General features: G+C 39.0%; 2 protein-coding genes and 1 non-coding gene across 8 annotated transcripts in view; 2 read left to right on the forward strand and 1 right to left on the reverse strand.

Annotated features, from left to right (window-relative positions):
• Positions 1–1132: 1132 nt before the first annotated feature.
• On the forward strand, positions 1133–10535 carry LOC128879443 (facilitated trehalose transporter Tret1-like). The gene is made up of 5 exons (XM_054128582.1): positions 1133–2001; positions 6143–6366; positions 6651–7064; positions 7826–8391; positions 8514–10535. Exons 1-5 carry the CDS (start codon positions 1964–1966, stop codon positions 8835–8837), a joined length of 1566 nt encoding a protein of 521 aa, XP_053984557.1. The 5' UTR covers positions 1133–1963; the 3' UTR covers positions 8838–10535.
• A 501-nt stretch (positions 10536–11036) lies between these two features.
• Positions 11037–17118, forward strand: part of LOC128879459 (ras-related protein Rab-3) — a 13363-nt gene continuing 7281 nt past the window's right edge. The window contains exon 1 of one of the 6 annotated variants that reach the window (XM_054128651.1): positions 11037–11229. Coding sequence is in view for 3 of the 6 variants with exons in the window: in XM_054128616.1 (XP_053984591.1) it covers positions 15724–15858 (135 nt within the window). In the remaining 3 variants the exon portion in view is untranslated. Of the gene's footprint in view, positions 11255–11592; positions 11764–15553; positions 15859–15885; positions 16121–16793; positions 16914–17118 lie in introns of those variants that run through there. The other 5 variants (XM_054128641.1, XM_054128659.1, XM_054128616.1 and 2 more) reach the window with 5 other exon arrangements.
• On the reverse strand, positions 16813–16894 carry Trnas-gcu (transfer RNA serine (anticodon GCU)). The gene has a single exon. It is a non-coding gene; the product is annotated as a tRNA-Ser (tRNA).

The raw sequence follows: 17118 nt of genomic DNA on the forward strand, positions 1-17118 counted from the left end.
ACGTTATTACAATTATTGTTATTCTTACCACATTTTGTAATTAACATTTTCAACCTTAGGACTGTGAGACAAGTTAGTAAGATAAGTTAAAGTTAAATAGTATTATAAAGAAAAGAGATAATAGTTAGTTTCATTAAACGTGTAAACTAAATATTTTATTAATATTAACTAATGTAAAGATGATGCTATATATTTATAAACTGGTGAACCATTGATATTTGTAAATAATTACCCGAATTATTAATAATATTTAAGTACGGAATATTCTACCTTATATTGCCATATGTAAAATTAGTCGAAAGCAGTTGTTAATTGAGAACAAAAAATTTTCCACTGTTCCAATGGCAATGGGAACTTTACTTTTGCAAGCTACAGGTGTCAAGAGTAATTAACAGTTTCAGTAACGAGTGTAAAGTACCCGGTTGTATATACAATGCCATATAAAATCTAATATGACGTTTTTGTATTAATGGCACTAACTAGGTGAAATCATCAATGTTAATTTTTCATGTAATTGAAATTTGTTAAGTTGTATATTACACATCTCTTAATAATATTCAAATCTTATTCGCGCATGATAGAGGATGGACGAATGCTTCCAATAAATATTCATGCCATTTAAAATGCAGCTGTTCGTATTATGAGAAGATTGTATGCTTTCTAATGGAGAGGGTCCGATACTTTGTATTAAGCTAATCAGCTCAAAAAGGACTGTGAAATATAATAAACGTAAATATTTCTTTTATTATATTTTAAAACTCGCGTTTTCCACAGAAAAATGTCGATGGACATCTTCATTTAATAAAGCACATTTAATAAACGTGATTCGAAGAGAGAAGATTGTCCACAATCCTTGAAAGTTTCCCCTGAAAAATTGATCTATTATGCATCGATAATAGCAGTCCATATTTTCTTAAGCACTTCGCTATTTCATATTCACAGTTTGATAGACAACAACTCGGGCATTATCATCAATTTGCAAATAGAATCATAAGCGGTAGCACACTTATTCGTCAGGTACCGAGACACGACTGTCTATCACGCTAGGTGTAACAATCACGAAGTTGCGAGAGGGGGGCAATAATCGCATGTATCCGTTTACGAAACAACTCCGACAAATGTGCTCAGAGGTGGAGGAACTAGACGTACATCGGTACTTGCTTTCGTTGATCGTTCAGTGTCTCACAACTGTTCGGAGAAGGACCATTCCTCTCTCTTCCAGCTTTCTTCAATCGTCGAATCGAAGAAAGCGGAAGAAGACACTTTATTACTTCGAGGGAGAACAGAGAATAAAAAGGATAAGATCGAGCCCTGATATCGGTAGAAAGTAAAAAGAAGTTTGTATTCGGTGTCAATGAAGACGAGAACTGAATAGACTAGACCACTTCAATTGATAATCAACTCCTGAAGCATCTCAATCGATGAAGAAGAAACAATTGTGGACAATTAAGGTTTCGTTGTTGATCGATCAATGGCTAGTGTAATAGCATTTTGAAGAAGTTTGGCTAATAAAGAGAAGGGTAAAAAGAAACATAACTGGAATGGCGCGAGCCAGGTGAAAGGATTTAAAGACATTCGATATCCTTGCTGGTCTTCTTTTGGAGTTGTCAATGCAGCAAAGCAAGTTTACTATTTGGGAAGAAGCAGTGAGAAGTCGATAGCTTCTGAACGCTATCGAAAAAGTAACGAAGAAGGAAGAAATATTCCGAAGAATGGTGATCGCTTTGAAAAGAAATACGTTTCATCACTTTGTATTCGTGAATTGAAATTTAGGAGACATCCATTCAGTGAATGCTTCGAAAGAGGAAGCACTCATACTCGATAAGTATCGAATAAAGAAGAAGGTTGGTGGGTTAAGGGAAGAGTGGTTGGGAATAAACGAAGAGGAACACGTCGAGCAAACGAAGAGTTTTAAAAAAGAATGGTGAAAAAAGTGTAGCCGACTGCATTACATCGAACCAAAATGGCGCAATATTCACCATCAAACGAAGACATGAACAGGTTTGTAATGCTTACTTTTATCAACGATTTTACATATCTACAACGTTACAAAGTAGTATAATTACATATCGTTAAGTAACGAAGTTGATAAAGAAAGAATTATTATGGACATAGAAGAAGAATATTTGTTTTGTTTTCTTGATAATTCTATTTGAGAAACTACTTGTTGCTCTCTGCTTGGAATCTAACATTAAACATTAAACATTAAATACAGTTATCGTACACGTAATGCCACTTTAGAAATTGTTTAGAGAGTGTCGGTTTTGATAAGCCTATGACAGCGATGTTTTGTCAAGGGAGGATGTTTTGTCTTTTTTTCTTTCGAGTTCTAACAGTGAAGATAATACACGTGTTAAAGGAAATAGTGGATTTGTTCTCTGTTTCACAACAAAAAATTTTCCACGTGGGATTTTTCCTTTCGCGATAGGAATTAGCGATGTATATTTTTATATTTGCCGCTTTTAAATATTTTTAAATATTTTTATATTGTTACATTACATGTTGCCTAATGTCATATCGAAGGATTAACGTTCGATTGGCGTCTTTATAAGAAACGTAATACCTTCGTTTAATTTTTTTAAGGAGAAGGAAATGAAAGATTAAACTAGATTGTGTTTTAAAACAAACGTCAATCAGAGGATCAACATTTTTTACTCCTTAATTCGCTTCTTGATAAAATTACTTCAACAGAGGTATGGAAGCAACTCAAACAATAAAATAGTATAATTAAAAAAATTCAAGAATCAATCGTATTGTTTCGCGGAAATTCTACGTCCTCCAATCGCTGCACGCTGCACTGAACATGGTTTTTCCTTCGAAATGATTAACAACCTCGTCTGCTTGTGTCAATTCGAAACGCTAACCAATTTACTCTAAGGAATCTTAGGAAATTCTAGAAATAGCGCCATTACGTTCTATTACTTTTATGCCTTCGCACATATTGACAGTGTCTTACATTATTTAATACATTCTACTTAATGTTAGCGTAGCATTTTATATTATCATTCCTCGAATTATAAAATTAAAAAGTACTAGGATTCAAGTACTTAAAAAAATTGAAATTTCAAACATTCGAGTGTTTAAGGGCATAGACATAAAAGTTTCAGTGTTACTAGATATCATTAAAAATTGTTATAAAAAGTATAGCAAAGAAGAGCCAAAACACAAAGTCAAGCACGTAAATTTTATTTTTTAGTATATTGTTTATTTAATTATTTTTTCATAGGTTAAGCAATACCGCTATCAATATTGTGCTTTCTTCGAAATTTTCCTAACATTTGACACAACATGCGTATCAGTTGATCATGCTCGTTGACTCGGACTAGGATGATAAAAAAACACTTATTCGACAATTTAATTCGTTATTAATCGATTATCGCAAGATTTTTATCTTGTTTAGGGCCATACACAGGTTGTTTATCTACCGATACTATATATATATATATATATTTTCGAACGTGATTCTATGAGCCAAAATATAATGAATGTTATGAAAGATTTATTTAATATATTTTTTTTAATTTTTATAAATAACGAATTGACGCTAGGAATTTAAGAGACTGCAGGAAGTAACCATTGTTTATGAAGATCGTTTTAATAGCTATTAAAACATTATTTATAGACCAGACGCAAAGGTAAACAAACAGCGGACTCAATCGAGCAGAACGACTTTCATCGCGGAAACGTATCTGTCGCGTTCCATGGAAATGCAATACGCATTTCTTTTGGAGAATGTTAATCGTCATTGCATGTAGTCATAGACCTTGGTGGCTCTTGTCGCATATCCATTCATCGGATCGTATGTCATTATTCAACGTTACGCGTTTCCATATTATTACACTTTTATACATGTATCGGATATTTATCTATCGAAGGTGAATAATTTACATTAAACAAGTTGGTATAGTTGCTTCATCTCGGTATTGAAAACAATGTTAGTAATTAACATGGTGGTCAATTGCTTCATCCTACACAGTAGGTTTACAATTTGTCTGGAAATTATCAGTATGGCTATGATTTATGACATGGATTAAACATGTTTTACGCAGCTTCTGTGAATCCATCTAAAATCAGTTAATTCTTTGATCTCTTTATCGGGAATCTTAGCACTGTTATCAGTGAGAAAAGCTTTCGTATCACACGTGTACAGCGTGTAACAAAAGTAAATAAACGTGAATATTTCTAACCTTTGTGTTTGCATAGGTTCTTCTGAAATTTGAAATTTGAAATTTGCCATTCCAGCGATATCATTACACGTCCTATATTTTTATTTGTTCTATACGTAAACATGTTTATACATCAATTCGACACATAGATACATTTTATTTTCATTGTATACATTTAAAAAATATTTATTTCCATTCAAGTGTTTTTTGCTAGAATCCAAATTGTCTATTTACTTTTGTCATATACTGTATGGCTACAGTGACTCGACACGAAATTGTGATTCTTGTGTTATCGTCATTAAGTGGTTGCGAAAAGACACTATTAATCGATAGAAGGGAATTAACATAACTTGTGAATCCGATACTTATGGAAGTGGTCTTCAAACGCAATCATACTTCCTCGTACTAATCATGCACTAATGCAACATTTTCCTTCCTAAATGTTCGTATCCTTGGTTATTCTTACTAATATTTGTAAATAAGATAACTATAATGTTGCATTAGCTTTTCTGTTAAGATTGAAAGTACAATTGGGTAGAAATTATAGATAATACGTAACTCTGAAGCATAATTATAGGGGATAGAGATCTCTATGGTCGTATCCTACAACGTGCTTGGTGTTTAACAATTCCTCGAGGTTTCCGTGAACATTTATTTTTATTCCAATGACTTCATTTTTATGGTCACGGCAGGAAAGAATTGTTAAATTCTTAATGATACTGAGATTTTGAGTCATACTCTGTTGCGTATGCGGCAGTTATGTGTGATAAAAGATACCTCTTGTGTATAAAGTGAATGTATAAAGAGCAATTAAGTACATACTTGCAGGATTACTATAAAACCTATTTAATCCTGGAATATAATTGAGCCGTTCACTGCACAAATCGATTAACTCCACTTTTCGAAAAATCTTAAATTTAAGTGCCACAGCAATTGGTATAGTCATAACTTCTTATATTTATATTAAATAATGCATTTCAGAGGCCATTTCAAATTTCTTCTTATATCAGAATTTTCTGAGCGTATGGTTTATAAGTACACATTCGGTATGAATATATGTCATTGTATTCAAATAAAATTTATATTTTCATTTCGTTCACATCTCATGGAATATTTTTAGTTCTACAGTTTGCATTTTTATGTCTATTTGCCAAGTAACAGATAGCAACGGTTACTTATCGTTTATTCGTTATCTCTTTTATCTAGATAAGATTTTGATCTGTCTCTGATTTCGTGTAGGATATCGTTACTTTCTAGTGTCGTCTTACCTTTTACCATCGATGGCATCGCAACTAAAGCCCCTATCGACGTGGATTTAGGGATTTAGGAATTTGTACAAATTGCTTATCAGCGATCTGGGAGAAAAGGTTAATTTCACCAGGTAGATCTGATCTAGTCGCGCAAACCGGTTCACGAAGATCGGCGTGCAGAATTACGCAAACTGCCGGGTGAGCGTGCACCAACGCTTATGTAATCACAACAGTTCAGAGCTGTGGTCCTTTCACGTTGAAAGGAATTATGTCAATGACAGAATACACTGCACGCAACAGCTGGCCGTGTAAAAAGTGACTGATGGGCTCATCCTTGGCCACGTCTAATTCCATTTGCGCCGCAATTCAATCGGGTGAATTTGTTGCTCCGCGGCATTAACTTATCGCGATCAATTTTCGAACGATTATTCTAGCTGATAGGAATCGTCGATTCATCCCAATCAGACACAAACAAAATTGTATTATAATAACACTGCCTTAGTGTTACAATTAACGTACACTTCCGTGATATTCACACATATTCTTTTTTAATGTAACTTCTTTGATTATTATGCTAGAGAAGAAAGCATACAACACTCCGAGACGTTAAAAGGAAAGTGTGCACGATCCAAAAATATTTTGAAAAAAGATATTACTAACTCCAGTAACAGCACTGTCCATTCTAGCCAAATGGCCCAGTAACCAGTGTTCGTGCTTGGGTTACAGAAGCGAGGAGAAATCATCGCCAGTCGAATTGAACGGAAACGTCGAGATTTCTTATCCGATATCGAAATTTCGACAAGCGTTGCCGCAGTTCTGCGCAGTCAGCGCGAAGAATCTCATAATGATCACTTTTGGATCTACCCTGGGATTTTCCACTATTTTGATACCGGAACTAAAGAGAGAGGATTCAGAGATACCGGTTACCAGGGAGGAATTGACGTGGATCAGTAAGTATCTGTTAAAGTAGAAGTGTCTAGGCCAAGCTATATATTGTCTATAAGAAGATATTTTTGTGTAAATATTTAAAGAAATGATAAAATAACAGATCGGTTAATATCCAGTAAAATCCACTATTCATATTTTCTTATGTAAAATGAATAATTTTTGTACTTTTCTTCTCTTTGTCTTAATCTTTCGCAAGCCACGGTAGGTAATCAACTTTCCATGCACGATCCTGTGTAATTTCGTTTGACAGAAGATATTTTTGATATATATTTACCCGCGTTTGCAGGTAGCCTGAACCTGTTCCTGGTACCCATCGGTTGCTTCGTGAGCGGTCCGGTGTCGCAGTTCCTCGGAAGGAAACGTACCATGATGCTGATCACCATCCCGTTCGTAATAGCGTGGATCGTTTTCCACTACGCCACCAATGCCGGGATGCTGTTCATCGCGTTGGCCATAACAGGGTTAACCGGTGGACTCCTCGAGGCGCCCGTGATGACCTACGTGGCGGAGGTGACGCAGCCCCATCTTCGCGGTATGCTTTCCGCCACGTCGAGCATGTCCATCATTTTGGGAATCTTCACGCAGATGGTGGGCGGAAAGTTCACCAACTGGAGAACGGTCGCCTTGATTAACTTGACCTACCCTCTCGTCTGCTTCTTCGCCCTTTGCATGGTGCCAGAGAGCCCATATTGGTTGGCAGGTGAACTTTATTTTGTTGTTTCTTAAGAAATTCGTTGTGAGTTTAAAAAAAATGTGATCCTTCTTGGAAACTGATAGAACTTTTTTCAAATTGAGAGGGTAACACTTTCTTTTCAAGGTCAAAACATAGATGTCTATTTGTTGATATTCTTGTTGTGTAATCTCTATAATTTTTTAGAGATAATGTTTCATTCTTTGTGATAAGTGACGTTTTTATATAGAAAGACCAATTCCTTGTTCTGACCCAGTTGTTCCAGCTGAACACATCGATAAAGCTTACGTAGCTGATTCAGCATTACACGTGACGTTATTCAAATGAATAATCACGTCTATAACAGAACCTGTGATAAGCTTTACCGATAAGTTCAGTTAAAAACCTCGGAACGAAATAGTTCTACGAAAAAGACACATTCCTCTTGGTATAAAGATTGTTACAATCACATCACAGAGCTGTTTGGAACCCAGAACCGTTATCAAGATTACTCCAACGTAACAATGTCTTAATTATTCCACTAAAGGACACATTCCTATAACAATTGTGTCACGACTTATTTAGAATCTTGGAAATCTTATCAAGATTCGTCGAACATTAAAATGTCTCAATTATCATTCTTGTGTAAACGCGAGGCACCTTGCGATCGTAAGGCCGCCGCCGATAAGGCCCGCGCGCGTATTTTCTATTCCTCTGTATTTGAGATTCGTGAAATAGATACAACCTCTGTCGTGCCCCGCCTAATTTCTCCAATTCGCTACGACTTTCAGCGAAAGGTCGATTGAAGGAAGCGGAGGACGCTTTGTCCTGGCTTCGAGGGTGGGTTGGTCCGGGTCAAGTGACGTCAGAGTTCCAAACCATTTGTCAGGAGATTCATAAGCCCGCAGACTCGCGACATAACGTTTGGAAGGACTTCCGCAAAAAGACCTTCTACGCGCCTTTCATTCTGGTCACCTGGTCCTTTTTCATCGGATCGTTCGGTGGCAGCATCACTCTTCAAACCTTCGCTGTGGTCATCTTCGAACAACTGAACGCGCCCATCGAACAATACACTGCCGCGGTGATACTTGGCCTGGCCCAGCTGATCGGGACATTGATCTGTGTTTTCGCTATTCATTTCACCGGCAAACGGAAGCTGAACTTCCTCTCAATCGCCGGCACTGCTCTCTGCTTCTGTCTTGCGGCCGTTTACGGCTATCTCAACGACAGTCGTGTAGTGGACGCACATAATTACACCTGGATTCCAACTACATTGATGATCGGATCTGCGTTCCTCTCTCACGTCGGGATTAGGCTGCTACCTTGGATCCTTGCGGGAGAAGTCTTCCCTGTCAAGGTAGATCTCTTCGTGTAAAAATTTCAAAATTTTCCTTCTCTTTTTAGCTGTACTACAACCAGAATCCCTTACACTATCTATAATATCTCTAAAACTAAAACGAAACTTTGAATTGCGATCAGGTACGAAGCAGTGCGACAGGAGCTGCAGGTTCCATCGGTTACATTTTCAACTCTATCGCGAACAAGGTCTTCCTGTACATGGTGGACGGGATGTCGTTGCCTGGCACGTTCTTTTTCTACGGGATGATAAACATCGCCGGCGGCGTGCTGCTCTACTTCACACTGCCAGAAACAGAGGGTAGAACCTTAAAGGAGATCGAGGACCACTATGCCGGCGTGCAGAGCTTGAAGAACAAACCCAAAAAAGAGGACTTGCCCATGAAAGAGAAATGGGCAGCTACGAATCCAGCTGTGATTTATGATGACACGGAGAGCAAAATGTGAAACGTAGATAACTAGGTTAAAGATGGCTGTTAAATCCCTGGATGGACTCGAAGAGTTTCGGAAGGGATGCAAATCAACGATGTCGTTGGAAGTTTCTTGTTCGTCTTAACAGTGAAACGAAACTGTATCGATCTAACTTTATCAGCTTGTCGACTTACAAAGATACTTGGTAAGAGAAAAAAATATGTATTTCTGTATCCATTTTTATGACGCTAGATGAGACAGAGTATGTTACTATGTTTCGTGTGATCAGTAATAGTTGTTTTTATTGTAAATAAACGATTCCATGATGTATTTTTGATACTGATGCAAAGGGAAACGTTCCACCCGATTGTGTTCCTACGATGTATTAGTCTTCCGTTATTTTCGAGATGTATTACATTGAGAATTATTAGCAATAATACTTTGCAATAAACAAACTGTTTCGCAGAAGTATTCGGCTAGATTTCGCTTAGAAATTGTATCAACCGCCAACGTCTAAAATATTCCACGCGTAAATTATGCGCATTCTGGAATAATTTCGCACTGGCCTTAAATTTATCCTCCGTCCCTAAAGCGATGAAATGAATACACTTAATTTTTATCGTAACAGTGATTAATTTTTCAGAAATTTTACAAAGAAAGATCAAGTTTAACCGACAAAAAAAAGCTATGATATCTGAAGTTGAACCGAAACAAATAATGTTTGTAATTTTTATTTTTACAGTTTACGATACAGTGCCATATATTTATACACTCACAATGTTATCTACAACCAATTACAGAGAATCACAGTTTAAATTCCGCCGGAGTGGATATACGCCTGGCTTACAAGCAGAATTTTTTGCTTCAACTTCGGCCTTCCTCCGTCGTCGGCGTCGCGGCTGTTTTTGTTTCTCATTCTTCGCTGTAGTCTTGAAATATTGATCGACCACCTTCGGGAAATTTTCTTGGTGTAGAATGTTCAAGTAATTGACAATTCTATCGGGCAACCGCGGCACTCTCAGGTTTTGCGTCGCGAGCATTCTCCGTCTTCTCCGTCTTCTGATTTTCTTCGACGGGCCGTGAGCGCTTTCACATTTCCTTAAACTACAACAGGAAATTACGTTACAATAGTGCCATTATAATTATTCACACTTTTATTTATATTTGCTTCACTTGAAAGGGAAAAAAATCAAGCGAACGACTGATAATAAATAATCAAGTTAATGACTGAAACAGAATTCCTGTTCCCCGACAAATACTACGAGAGCTCAAAATAAAATGTTCTTATCGATAATTATTGGCGACAGAAATAGAATTTCCTTGATCGATGATGGTTATAGGAAACAAACAAATTTGTCTGTTCGTCTTTTTATCGCGTGTTCTTTTTTAACATTTCAAGTTGAGCTACTCTGTGTCCAGTTCTTTTATTTATATAAACTATATTCCACCTGAGATTCGATTTTCCAATCCTGTGTCCAGATCGTGCTCGTTTCACAAATCGTTTTTGGCAATTAGCTTCCAACTCTAGCACATGCTTCTCCCCCAAGTAAATGATATCGTGTCTATGAGGAATGCGATGGGACATATTTAAACAGTCAATTTAACGCGTGGATACACACTTATAATCAAATCAATGACAATTTCTTTCGAAATTTATACGCGATCATGTCAAGATGCGAACCGAGTAAATAATTATAAACAATTCTGGTTGTCATGGCTGTCTACATCTATCGAATATAAAACTATCCGAAAATACGTTTACTTCATCGAAATTTACCTCTTTTCCGTTATGAAAACCTCCACGATGAACCCACTGATATTCAAATTAGCTTTTGCAACCCGCGTTATACAAAAAATCTACCATACTGTTACACGGTATGAGAATAAACTCGCACTCGCGAGACAAAGTAACCCCCATAGACCTCTGTGTCTGGCCAACGGAAACTTGTCTTCGGTACACGTCCGATGATACGATTTCTTCCTTAACAATCGTCGATAGGTGTTACCGACGATCGGTACTTCAGCCTAACCAGAAGAGTCCATAAACAGCATGGAGGGTATGGTAGCGAAGTGTGCACGTACTTCGGATCAACAAGTGTCCTCCGGCAGAGATGAGTTCCTCCTGGCTGTATATTGATGTCAACCGGGTTGCTCGTGGCGCAGGCGCGGCCTTCCTCGGGATTGGCTCGAGGACGGGCGGGGGTCCGCGAAATGGTCGATATTTTAGCTATAGGGGGTACAGTGGCGCGAGGCATTACCGAGGCCACTCCAGTCTCTTTAAAATCATCGCGAAACAACCCCCGTGCTGCGTGAGTTACATCGTGTCGAATCTCTGGACTCGCGTTTTCACCAGAGATTCATCGTCGAGCCAAGGTGGTACAAGGGCCCCGTGTGCAGCGTGTGGTGCATTCACATTCAGCGACCAGCCGTAAGAGGATCATCCTTTTCAGGAGGTACTCATCGGAAACGACTCGTCGGATAAGAAGGACGGACTCGTCCGTGTACTTCAGGGCCTTGTTCATAACAATTTCGAGCCTGAACAATTTCTGTCCGACCAGCCAGTTCGTCGATAGACTGCTTATTGATTACACTCTGTCTCTCTTTATCTATCTATCTATCTATCTCTCTCTCTCTCTCGTTCTCTTTCTCTTTCTCTCTCACTCTTTCTCGCGGTTCCCCTGTCGCGCTGGAAACTGTGGCTGCCGAGTCGACGTTTGCCAAGTGGTCGATCCGTACGAGATGTGTGCTATACGATCCGACAAGTGAAACGAAAGGTTGCGGATTCTCTTGGCAAGTTAGCGACATTATGCCTTCGTGACGTGGTTCTCTTTGTTCCGTGCTACCTTTTTCGTTGTCGTCTCTGTCCTTATCTTCTCGGCGGCCACCAGGATCCGAACCTTTGGTCTCGGCTCGGAGCGAACGTGTCAGCTGCTGACGGATTCAAACGGCAAAGGTTCACGAGGTAAAGGGGACCAATGATCGCCGAAGCGGAGAAATCCGCTGAAAACGGAACCCCTTTGACGACAAAGCCGCGATCGGAATTTATCGACGTAACGCCGAAATCGAGGATGCCAGGATTATTGATTCGGACGCGTTTTCGGGATCGAGATCCGAGCGTCACGACGTACATATACGGAGGCTCCATCTTTCGTCTACGTCCGTTTCGCCAGCCGCTGAAATCGAAACTATGTAACGAGCGGCGTGGGTGGTCAGGGGTTGGGAATCGATCTTCCAAAAATATTTGCTCTGTTGCTACCCCTCTCCTACCGTCGACACCACTACCCCGTGGCCCAACGTAATCGACAAGTGATTCGAGGCTTCAGTTTTCTCGATAACATTTCTGCCATTTTAGCTAACAGGCTGAGAATTGTTCGGGATTTGGCAGAGATTTCTGTGCTATTCATAGCGGTTGAGGTAGAAAAGATAGTAGAACGATTGGGAAGTTTGAAAGCCTAGGAAGAAAGCCTCTTCTTTTAGGGAAGCAGGATGTATTGGTCGGCTGAGTTACGTTTGGATTAGGTTTAAGCTTGAAAGGGAGTTTTGTAATATCGTTGAGGGTGAAGGAGAAAAGGTAGAGAGAGGTTCGAGGAGTTTAGGAGCCTAGAAGGAGTCTCCCCTTTTAGGGAAGCAGTTTAGATTTGGTCTAAAAGTTAAGACTAGGTTCGTACGACTTCAGAAGTTATCGTTATATTTGTCAAAGGCGATGGAGCTTTATGGACACCACACATGTTAATGTCTTTTCTTTTTAGTGACAGTTCTAGAGGTAACAGATCTTCCGTGACATCTCTAAAATTCCTGAAACAATGTACAGAAGATCTCACGTACTAGCCGAACTAGTTGAGAGAGCTTTTACTTGAATGCCATTAATCATAAGATACTTACTTACAGAAGATAGATACTTACAGAACATCTTACAAGAGAACATCTTACATTTTTTTGACTACAGAAGAGGCTTCTAAAGTTTCAACCAGCTGCTCCACACGTTCACTGTGCCCTTGTTAGATGCCAATAACGTTTAGACGATCGATAGACAGATCGTTTATCTGGTGACTGAGAGTTTCGAAGATAGAGACTTGACCCACGGGGCCTTTTGCTTCGCGAATAAATCGCTTTCAACGTTTGGAAATACTGTCTGTCTAATGTATTTCATTGTCGCGTACGTTTGGAAGAATCGGATTTGTCGAGAGGTTCTTCGCTCGAGTACAAAGACCCGAGTATGCAGTCGATGCAGAGTATCGATAATAGGGAAGAGGATAAGAAAGAAGTCCTTTCAAAGAACATTGTTCGCCGATCCTCGTACTCGTATTCGTAGATTATACTCCTCGATAACTTGTTCAAGATTTGCTAGAGAAATGTCTGTCTAGAAATTCTGATTTTTTTCTTTGCAGTATATAACCGATAGTGTTAACATTTTATTTAATTAGAGTTATACTATAAAACACGGAAACTCGCGTCTTCTATATCAGAAAATTTCATTCGACGCGTTATTGCGACACTAAGAATACACTTGTGTACAACGCGATCTTGGTTCTACGAATTGATATTCTTCCAATTTCAACACTCAGAAACTCATGTCTTCTCCTTTGGAAAATTTCGTACAACACGTAGATGCGCACAAAGATGCAATTGTATGCTTGGGTCTACAAACTGGGTCAGCTTTGGAGGCATTTCTTCGACGCGTACATGCTTCCAACGCTTGACTAAAATTTGCCTATTCTCGAAACTCGAGGACTCGCGTCTTCCGTATCAGAAAATTCCGTAGAACACGTTGTTGCGGCGGTAAGGATGCAATCGTGTGCAGCGCACACCGAAGTTAACATATGGACGACGATATGATTATCGCGAACCTTGTCCCACTTTCTTCAGCTTGGGCGTGTGAAGCGCAGTGCGTAGGTGGGTGACACATTTTCCCTGCAAAATCCTTACCCGGAATTTTGATATCGATGGCAGGTTGTCGAACTTCCGGTACTCGAAGTTATTTGCCTAGTTATTTGTTTCTGGTTATTTTTGAACTCTCTATCGAAGCGAAATACACGAAATGTCCCACCTGACTATCGCATCTTAAATATCTCACGCATTTTTCGTTACAGCAAAAAATGTCAGAGGAAAACATTATTTGGTTTGTTCGGAGGTTCGAAGGTCATTGGCGTTTCTTTAAACGGAAAAGGGTATTTTCATTATCGCAACATGTACAATACGTTTACCTAGACGCTTTAGTACCATCAGATGGAGGAATTAGCAAATTTTTTATTATTTATTTTGCTATAGCTTTATTATTATAAAATGAAAAAATAAAGAATTACGACAAATTTACTATAGCACTTAGTAGATTGGTGGTGACATCAGACGCATACCATGCATATACATGAACCTGTATGTCGTTTTCATCGCGCATGCGAGGAAACATCGAGGTGGTGTGATAAATTCGTCCTAATTCTGATTTCTAAAAGCATAGTCTGGAACACCACTGACGTATAAGCAACACCCTGAGCGGCACATATCACACTGTAATCACACTCACGCTGCATAAGTACCGCGAACGATACACTGCATACAGGACACACATGGTGCACGCATACACATCCACGTGACAGATAGCGTTATCGTCTACACGTTCCCGACAAAATTTTACCACGGAAAGAATAAATTTTCATTCTAAGATACTTCTATGCTAGCATAAACATTTCTTTCTTCGCTGGTAACGCACAAATGTTGATCCATTGTAAGCTTCTTTGACCCTAACAGGTTGATTTATAATTTTGGTTATATAAAATACGTTTTTGCATATTTATTAAAAACCTATAACGATATAATTTATTTATTATAATATTCTTCATTCGCTTCCTACTTTCTTTTGAAGGTCCCTCGAGAGATCTGGAAAAGCGTCATAAAATGTGAATCAAAAAAGGCCCAAAAACATTTTCCGACTCGTTTGCATACTACCCATATTCTTAAATGTTTCAGACTTTTTAATCGGTATGCATTCTAATCACTATATTTTCCGCAGTATGTGTCGTATACGTTAACAAATATGTCGAACAAAAATTTATTCGTCGTTCACGAATACAACTCTTGATCGAATAACTTTTGCTCGTTGCTCGTTGTCCGTGGTAAAATTCGTATATCACGGTGGCCAGAAGTCGGTGACGCGGAAATGATAGAACTTGAAAATCTGAGGGAACACCGGAGTCACCGTCACAACTCGAGCATGAAATCGATAAGAACCTTCACTCAGTTTGAAAACTTTGCAGTGTCTGCGCCTCGGCAACGTTTATTTATAGTCTTTTCTAACTGACATTTATTTTCAGGTGTAACTACACTTGGAATTGTTTTCCATTTAGTTCCCGACATTGTTGTCCGACAGTTGTTAAGATGATGACATTAAACAGTTGTCCCGCGCCTCGACATGTCTTTGTGCATCTGTAATTGCTATTGTTCAGCGTTTTGCGAGTGTCGAACGAAAATTATTTCTCTCGGGGATTAAGAAGATGTCAATTTTTTCTTTCTCGAACCATTCTATCTTGCAGCATAAGCACATTTTTTGTTTCTTCAACTCGTACTTTGGCTGCAAAAAGATCATGAAAATTACTTCAAAAGTGTCGAAAAAGAACGAATCGCCTCGGTTGCCATTTTTTTTCGCCATGCCTGCGTGTGTGTGCACACACTCACAAAGAAACCGTCGCGATACTGTATAAACGACGCTGACAAGGAATAACCGAACGCAAACAGGAACGAAAGAAACCGCAGACGCGTCCACAGTGTCAAGATCGACGAACACTGCCGTTGAATAGCGTGCATATTAAGCCGCAAGTGTTCGTCGAATGCTCGTCAGGTTTGGTTGAGAATATTCCCAAGCCCGTTAACAACGAGTGATAGATCGTAGGTGGTGTTTCGCGCTAGAATAAACGAATTATTTCTCGAAATGTCGGATAAGAAAGCGAAAAGCCGAGACGGAAACGCCGGCAGGCCACCGGTCAAGGACTCCGTCCTGGAACTGAGAACGAGGATGGCGCGAATGATGTCTATCGTCGAGATTACCTCGCGGGGGACACTTCCGGTAACGACACGTGTACACTTGTTCAGTTCCTACGGTCGTACTCGCAGTTGTTTCATCGCGATCGCGAATAGCGCTGCTCGATCGGAGAACGTTTCACGGTGGCGGTCGGGAAGCCCGATTTCTTCCAAACAGGAAGTCGAAACTAGGATATCGATAGGGATAGCGAAATCGGAAAGGTGGAAAGGGAGCGAGTAGGAGCCCGATGGTGGATAGGCGTAGTCTAATGGAGAGTAACAAAGCGACGAAGGGTAGAAGATTGGAGGTAGGTAGTCGTGGAAGAAGTTCGCGGATAATTGTGGTTGAGAAATTGGTGAATTGTAAAGAACTGACACGGCTTGTGTAAGTGGGAAGAGTGCATCGAGTATTAAATAATTCTAGAGATAGTGTAATCTTGGTGATGGTAAAAAATTATTTATGGCGATTAGATGGTGAAACAGGACAGAGTTTGTGATTAATTAGGTAGATTGGAAATAATTTGTGCAACTTCATATTTTTATACATATGGATAAAGGAATTAAATTACCTGGTCTTCTAAACGGTGTATCGGAATTTTGATTGTTGATATTTTAAATATCGTGGAATCTGTGGGTACACTTGTACATTTTTCCATATTTCCAGCTGTCATAAATGTACAAGTTTCCGCGATGTAATTACGAATAATTAGGCACAGTATGCTTAACTGACGACGATAGTTCGAGTAGTGGAAATTGAGAAAACGATAAGGATATAGCGTAACCTCATAAATATAGGAACCTTGAAATATTAAATTTGCACTTGAAACTTAATTGCGTGTTGCATCATTCACACATTTAGAACTGCTCTATTCTCTGAAATTTCTTAATTATTCTGTTCTTCATTTGCGTATATCGGTACTTTGTTTTCATCATTTAAATTTGCAAATATGTGTATGCCACGGCTGTGAGCATTTTTACAAGATAACATAAAAAACGATGTCGACGAGGATGGGATTCGAACCCACGCGTGCAGAGCACATTGGATTAGCAGTCCAACGCCTTAACCACTCGGCCACCTCGTCTGATTATTGTAGGCACGAGGTAATTAATTATAAAAGAAAACACAACTTGTGCCAGTCTTAGGAATTTGCCGGTGAGTGATTACAGGCAGGGTGATTAATCGTGGTTGAAAACGTGATAAGCTTTAAAGGTTCGAGGAACGTACTATATTTGGTTAAAGAGTGGTAAATACATCGAGTGGTTGAAAATAACGAAATCGTGGAATAATTAAACCTTATGAATGGCA

The sequence above is a fragment of the Hylaeus volcanicus genome, chromosome 1, assembly GCF_026283585.1.
Source record: "Hylaeus volcanicus isolate JK05 chromosome 1, UHH_iyHylVolc1.0_haploid, whole genome shotgun sequence".
Taxonomy (NCBI): Eukaryota; Metazoa; Arthropoda; class Insecta; order Hymenoptera; family Colletidae; genus Hylaeus; species Hylaeus volcanicus.

Coding starts and splice junctions, on each gene's coding strand:
- LOC128879443 (XM_054128582.1), top strand. CDS start 1,964: ATGGCGCAATATTCACCATCAAACGAAGACATGAACAG. Junction 6,367..6,650: donor GGAGGAATTGACGTGGATCA/GTAAGTATCTGT, acceptor CCGCGTTTGCAG/GTAGCCTGAACCTGTTCCTG. Junction 8,392..8,513: donor GAGAAGTCTTCCCTGTCAAG/GTAGATCTCTTC, acceptor AATTGCGATCAG/GTACGAAGCAGTGCGACAGG.